The sequence below is a fragment of the Nyctereutes procyonoides genome, unplaced genomic scaffold (assembly GCF_905146905.1).
Source record: "Nyctereutes procyonoides isolate TBG_1078 unplaced genomic scaffold, NYPRO_anot_genome, whole genome shotgun sequence".
Lineage (NCBI taxonomy): Eukaryota > Metazoa > Chordata > Mammalia > Carnivora > Canidae > Nyctereutes > Nyctereutes procyonoides.
The window spans coordinates 5049677-5057601 of record NW_026575025.1 but is presented as its reverse complement, the minus strand read 5'-3'; the positions used below and the strand labels follow the sequence as shown (position 1 = coordinate 5057601).

Sequence of the window (7925 nt, the reverse complement as noted above, 5' to 3'; positions counted from 1 at the left end):
CTGGGATTCATGGGTACACTTGGTATTAAAGAGGGACAGCTCACACCCATCAGGACAAGGGCTCGGGTAATTCTTATCTGACTAGTACTTCAGAGAGCTCAACAACACAAATGACGGAATGACAGATAGACCATGAGATCTACCTGTGTTTTTAAAAAAATTCCATGAGATCAACCAAGATCTTAGTGGTCTTGGGAATGGGGTTATGGATGATTTGTTTTCTTCTCTAATTTTCTACTTTTATTTAACTAAGACTGTGTTTTTCATTCAGATACAAGAGACATGTAACATGATGTTGGCTTCAGGTGTACGGCACGATGATTCAGTGTTTGCGCCTGTTGTGATGTGATCATAGTGTGATCAACACCCGTCACTACACATGGTCACAAAACTGTTTCTCGGGGTGGGAACTTTCAAGAAGTACTACTCTCAGCAAATTTCAAATATGCATCATTGTATTGTTGGGGCGCCTGGGTGGCTTAGTCAGTTGAGCGTCCAACTCTGAGTTCAACTCAGGTAATGATCTCAGGATCATGGAATCAGACCCCACATTGAACTCCACTCAGCAAGGAGTCTGCTGGAGATTCTCTCTCTCCCTGTCCCTCTGGCCCTCCCTCTACTCTCTCTCTCTCTCTCTCTCTCTCTCTCTCTCTCTCAAACAAACAAACAAAAAACCCCAAGCATGCAACACAGTATTGTTGACTCTGGTTCTAGCCACCATGCTGTCCACCATATCCCCAGGACTTACCTATTTTATAACTGGAAGTTGGTAACTTTGGCCTCTTCACCCGTTTTGCCCACCTCCAAGCCTCACCAGTCTATGTGTCTATGAACTTGGTTTTGGGGTGTTGTTTTTGTTGTTTTTAGATCCCACATGTGAGATCACATGGTGTTTGTCTTCCTCTGCTTCGTACCTCTGTTGTTGAAAATGGCAAGATTTCCTTCTTTTTATGGCTGAGTAATATTCCATTGTGTATGTACACCACAGCTTCTTTATCTATTCATCTTCAGTGGACACAGGTTGTTTCCATATCTTGGCAGTTGTCAACAATGCTGCAATGAACATGAGGTGTCGGCATCTTTTCAAAGTAGGGCTTTTATTGTATTTGGATAAACACCTAGTAGTGGAATTACTGGATCATATGGTAGTTATATTTTTAATTTGTTGAGGAACCTACATACTGTTCTCCACAGTGGCTGCACCCGTTTGCATTCCGACCAGCCATGCATGAGGGTCCCCCTTTCTCTGCTTCTTCGTCAACATCTGTCATTTCTTGTTTTTTTGAGTCAGGCTATTCCGACAGGTGTGAGGTAATACCTCATTGTGGTTTTATTTGTATCTCCCTGATGGTCAATGATTTTGAGCATCTTTTCATGTGTCTGTTGCCCATCTGGGTATCTTCTCTGGAAAAAAAATGCCCATTTCTTAACCAGATTGTTTTTTATTGAGTTATATAAGTTCTTTCTATGTTTTGGATATCAACCCCTTATCAGATAAAAAATTTGCAAATATTTTCTCCCATTGAGTAGGCTGCCTTTTCATTTTGTTGATAGTTTCCTTAGCTGTGCAGAAGCTTTTCAGTTTGATGTAATCCCACTTGTTTATTTTTGCTTCTGTTGCCTTTGCAAAGACTTCATTATTTATTTATTTATTTATTTATTTATTTATTTATTTATTTATTTATTTTTAAAGTAATATCTACACCCAATGTGGGGATCAAACTCACAATCTCGAGACCAAGAGTCACACACACTACTAACTGTGCCAACCAGGTGCACTTGCAAAAATCTCATTTTTTAAAATGAAATATTAAAATTAAATGTGGGCACAATTTTGGTACCAAAAAATACAGAGAAGGTGGAGAAGATCCCTGGATCCATCAACTATGTATGGTTAAGAGATAACTAGAAACATCATGAATCATGGAACTGTTTCTTTTTACAGAAAATAAACAAGATGGGGGAAGAAGACAAATTTAGAAACTTAGGAAGGTATCTGTTGGATGAAAGTCAAAGAAAGGCCATGGATTCTAGAAGAACAAAAAAGACATCACTCCAGAGAAATGACACAAGCAGAAACCAGGAAGTGATCATGTGCCCAGCATTGCACCTGACTGCTGGCAGGTATATAAAGGGCCCCAGCCCAGGAGGCTCCACACCTGAACACTTCCCTTCTGCACCTACTTCTCTGACCTGCTCCACCCTCCACCCACCAGAACCATGACCTGCTGTGGCTGCTCTGGGGGCTGTGGCTCCAGCTGCTGTGTGCCTGTCTGCTGCTGCAAGCCTGTGTGCTGCTGTGTGCCGGCCTGTCCCTGCTCTAGCTGTGGGTCCTGTGGGGGCTCCAAGGGGGGCTGTGGGTCCTGCGGGGGCTCCAAGGGGGGCTGTGGGTCCTGTGGGGGCTCCAAGGGGGGCTGTGGGTCCTGTGGGGGCTCCAAGGGGGGTTGTGGCTCCTGTGGCTGCTCCCAGTCCTGCTGCTGCAAACCCTGCTGCTGTGAGTCCAGCTGCTGCAAACCCTGCTGCTCCCAGTCCTGTTGCTGCAAACCCTGTTGCTCCCAGTCCTGCTGTTGCAAACCCTGCTGCTGTGAGTCCTGCTGCTGCAAACCCTGCTGCTCCCAGTCCTGTTGCTGCAAACCTTGCTGCTCCCAGTCCTGCTGTTGCAAACCCTGCTGCTGTGAATCCAGCTGCTGCAAACCCTGCTGCTCCCAGTCCTGTTGCTGCAAACCCTGCTGCTCCCAGTCCTGCTGTTGCAAACCCTGCTGCTGTGAGTCCAGCTGCTGCAAACCCTGCTGCTGCCAGTCTAGCTGCTGTAAGCCCTGCTGCTGCCAGTCCAGCTGCTGTGCCCCCATTTGCTGCCAGTGCAAGGTCTGAGGCTACGTCCACGGACCTCAAGTGGCTCCTGCAGATCCACAATCTCTAGGAAATGATCGGTTCTCCATACCAGAGTCACTGATTGCAGATCTCAACCCATCTTTTCCAGAATTGGCAGCCCAAATCTCCTGTCCCAGTGGGGTTGCTCTCCAGATTATGAAGGATAAGTGCATCTATCCATACCTTCTCTCCTACTCTAGATCCCCTGCTTCATTTGCCTTGGAGAAGAGCAATTTCTTTCCCCCTTAACAATTACAGTCCCTTTAGGACCCTGATCCCCAGAGCCATCATCCCACCCCCACCCCACACATGGGACTTAGTTGAGCCTGGGAATATACTACAAGACCAATGGCTAGAGTCCAGATCTGGGATGGGTGCACCACTCTCCCCTCTCCCCCACATATTACCAGCCCCAACTCTGGCACTTCCTTCTAATTTACCTGTGCTTCTTTCACCTACCAAAGTCCAGATTGGACTTTTTGACAGCTCTAAATAAAGACATTTCTAACTTAAGCGCCCTCTGTCTCCATGATGCTTCTTTAATAAATACTCTAAAAACATCTGTACATTGCTGATGGGAGTAAAAACAGGTGCAACTATTTTTTTCTGAAAGTAATATGGTAATATTTACTCTGATTTCACCATTGTCAGTATTATTTTACTTGCTTTGATGGCATTATTCAATATAATCACTTAAGAGAATGAAATGCAAAATATAACAATTGAAAAGAGAAAACAAAACCATTATTATTTATAGATGGTTCCATTGTATAACTGGAAAAAAAACAAAAACAAGTCAAATGAAAAATACTCAAAATGTAAGAGCATTCAGATAGAGGGTGAGATATATAATTAACATGTAAAATTAATATCTCTCTATTCACACATAACAAAAAGAAAAGATCCCCACCTATTAAATATAAACCTTATAAGAAACAGTTTTAAAAGTGTATATAGGGCAGCCCCAGTGGCTCAGTGGTTTAGCACTGCCTTCAGCCCAGAGTATGATCCTGGAGACACAGGATCGAGTCCCACGTCAGGCTCCCTGCATGGAGCCTGCTTCTTCCTCTGCCTGTGTCTCTGCCTCTCTCTCTCTCTCTGTCTCTCATGAATAAATAAATAAAATATTTTTTTAAAAAAAGTATATACAAAAAGGTGGCACTTCTAGCACTAAAAACTGAAACTGTCCAGATGTCCACTGATAGCAGGAAAGAACATTTATTTGTGACATAGTCACTCAGTGGGATACTATGTGGCAATGAAAATCTTACAGACATAATGTTGAGTGAAAGAAGCCAGTCAAAAGGTATGTATTATATGACTCCTTCTATATGAAGCACACATGCAAAAACATGGACCAACTAAAATAAAATAAAATTCTAGAAACCAATCAACTCTAAAGAAATACAGATTTATGAGCTGCCTGACAAAGAGTTTAAAGTAAATGTCATAAAGATGCTAAAAGAGAGCACAGAACAACAACTGAATGAAATCAGGAAAACAATGCATGCATAAAATGAGAATATTAACGAAGAGAACAATTTTTTTTTCAAAAAACCCAGAAGTTCTGGATCTGAAAAATATAATAAGAGAACTGAAACATTTAATACAGGGGTTCAATTACAAACTTGTGGGTTTGAAGACAGGTTGTTGAAATCACATCAGAGGAGCATGAAGAAAAGTGAAGAGAGCCTAAGTGATGTATGGGTCACCAATAAAGAGATTGATATATGCATTGTGGGAGTCCCACCAGCAGCAGTAGAAGAGAAAGAGGCAGAGAGTTTAATAAATAATGGACAAAAACTTCTAATCTAAGGAAATAAATGGACATATAAATTCAAGAAGCTCAAAGAACTACAGTCATATTATATCCAAAAGATCCACATTGAGGGGCACCTGGGTGGCTCAGTCAGTTAAGCATCTGCCTTCTGCTCAGGTCATAATCCTGGGGTCCTGGGATACAGCCCAGCATTAGGCTCCCTGCTCAGTGGGGAGTCTGCTTCTCCCTCTGCCCCTCCTCCTCCCCATGCTCGCTCTCCCTCAAATAAATAGAATCTTAAAAAAAAAAAAAAGATCCACACCGAGATACATTATAATCAAACTGTCATTTGCAGTTTTTCCCTTAGAACATATTTCTTGAAGGCTAATTGCCAGGCAAATGGGTATATACATTAAGTGCAGATAAATACATATTTGGAATTATTGATTTGTTTTTGATAAGTAGTAACCACACATTGTAAATGTAGTAGAGTGTATTGCTGCTGCACAAATTACCACAAACTTAATGTCTTAATACCAATTTATTCTCCTACAGTTCTGGAGGTCAGAAGACTCAAGTGTCTTACATCAAGGAGTCAGCAAAGCTGTGTTCCCTCTGGAGGCTCAAGGGAAGAATTCATTTCCTTGTCTTTTCCAGTTTCTAGAAATCGCCTACATTCCTTGGCTCATCCCCTTTCCATATTTAAAGCACATCACTCTGGTCTCCACTTTTGTGGTATGTCTCCTTCTGTGGCTCTCAAAGGACCTTCATATAAAGCTTCCCTCTTATAAGGACCCTGGCGATTCCATTAGGTACACAAGGATTATCCAGCATAATCTCCCATTTCAAGACTCTTAACCTAATCACACCTGCACAGTCTCTTTTACCATGTCATTTGAGGTAACATAATCATAGGTGCCAGGGATTAGACATACCAGGGATTAGATATGTTACCTCATATGATAACATAATCATAGGTTCAAGGGACTAGAATCCAAACCACCCAGGACATAGGATTTACACTGGAAATAGATTGGAAGTGAAGAGGAAGGAACAGAAGAATATGCACTGCTAAAGATGAGTTTATAATACAAAAATTAAAAAATAGGGATCCCTGGGTGGCGCAGCGGTTTGGCACCTGCCTTTGGCCCAGGGCGCTATCCTGGAGACCCGGGATCGAATCCCACGTCGGGCTCCCGGTGCATGGAGCCTGCTTCTCCCTCTGCCTATGTCTCTGCCTCTCTCTCTCTCTCTCTCTCTGTGACTATCATAAATAAAAATTTAAAAAAAACCTGAAACTTTAAAAAAATAAAAATAAACTTTCATTAGCAAGAGTCAGTATTTATAATAAACAGGATTACAAACCTAAACTTGTAAAATAAAAGAAAAACAATACAAAAATACTGTAAATACATATACCTAAAACTATTAAAAACATAAAGAACTAAATCCATAAATAAAGAATAATAAAAAAGAAAGAATAATAAACTAAAAAATAGATTTATAAGAATGTTCATAGAGAATTACCAATATGAAATATAATGTCTAAATTAAACTAAACTAACTAAAATTAAACATCCAAAGTTCTAGCTAAACAAAATTAGATACAGATGCAGAGTGAACTGTTAAACAGGGGAGAAACATCAAAGGAAATTAATTGGAATGCAGTATGGAAAAAAATTTAAATATGTAAAGACCCTTAAGACACATGAAGACTAGAACAAAAATATTCAATATATAGTTTATGTGAATCTTGGAAGAAGAGTACAGAAACAGTGGATAAAATTCAGTATTTAGAAACAATAATCATCTAAAATTAATAAAAGAATGCATCTCATATTGAATAATCACAAATCTAAAGCATGATAAATAAAAACATAAGTAAATCCAAACCCAGTCACATCATAGTAAAACCTCAGAACACAATGGCAAATAGAAAATCTTAAAGGGTATCAGAGGAAAAAATTAATAATTCTATTGAAAACAAACTTTTCAATGCAAGAGCTAGGAGGTAAAAAAAAAGGAAAAATTCAAATACTAAGCATAAATTTCTGTCAACTTGGAATTCAATACCCAGCTAAACTATCACTCCATAATTAAGTATAAAATAAAGACACTTTCAACTAAATTAAGACTGACAGTGCTTACCCACCATCAGACCTCTGCAGTAGTAATTCATTCAGAATATAATCCAGGAAGAAGGAAATTAAACTGAGAGGCAAGGAATAGGTCACTAAAGACAATCATCATGTGAGTAAATATAAATCATGTTGACTAACAAAAACAAACAAGAAAAATCATGACTGATTTGGGGGAGTATCATAAACAAGGTGGCAAAAAATGCCAGCCCATATAGCATGCAGGGCCTCCAGAGGAATCATTGTCCTGAGAGTATGAGAGTTAAAATGATTCAAGATTCTTCAATTGACTTTTGAGATGTGTCTAGCAAGAAGTTGCTGCAGCCGAGTTCACAGAGGTTGCTGCCTCTGTTCCCCTCTAGCATTTGGATGGATTCCTGTCTCACATTTAGGTCCTTCAGCCATTTTGAGTTTATCTTTGTGTGTGGTGTAATAAAGTGCTCTAGTTTCATTCTTCTACATATAGCTATCTAATTTTCCCAACACCATTTGTTGAAGAGACTGTCTTTTTTCCATTGGATATTCTTTCCTGCTTTGTTGAAGATGAGTTGACCATAGAGTAGTGGGTCCATTTCTGGGTTCTTTACCCTGTTCCATTGATCTGTGTGTCTGTTTTCATGCCAGTACCATACTGTCTCTGTGATTACAGCTTTGTATATAACTTGAAGTCAGGAATTGTGATGATACCAGCTTTGGCTTTTCCTTTTGGGTATTCCTCTGGCTATTTGGGGTCTTCTCTGGGTGCATACAAACTTTAGGATTGTTTGTTCCAGCTCTGTGAGAAATGTAGTTAGTATTTTGATAGGGATTGCATTGAATGTGTAGATTGCTTTGGGTAGCATAGACATTTTATTTTTTAAGTAAAAATGAACTCTTGGGACCTCATCGAGATAAAAAACTTTTGCACAGTGAAGGAAACAGGCAACAAAACTAAAAGGCAACCTACAGAATGGGAGAAGATATTTGCAAATGTCTTATCAGATAAAGGGCTAGTATCTATAAAGAAATTATCAAACTCAACACCCAAAACACAAAAATACAGTCAAGAAACAGGAAGAAGACATGAACAGACATTTCTCCAAAGAAGACATACAAATGGCCAACAGACACAATGAAAAAATGCTCCACATCACTAACTGCCAGGGAAATAAAAATCA

General features: G+C 40.0%; 1 protein-coding gene across 1 annotated transcript; it reads left to right on the top strand.

The window, feature by feature from the left end:
* Positions 1–2135: 2135 nt before the first annotated feature.
* Positions 2136–3384, top strand: LOC129500204 (keratin-associated protein 5-5-like). The gene has a single exon (XM_055310385.1). The coding sequence runs from the start codon at positions 2221–2223 to the stop codon at positions 2869–2871; it is 651 nt and encodes a 216-aa protein (XP_055166360.1). The 5' UTR covers positions 2136–2220; the 3' UTR covers positions 2872–3384.
* Positions 3385–7925: the final 4541 nt, after the last annotated feature.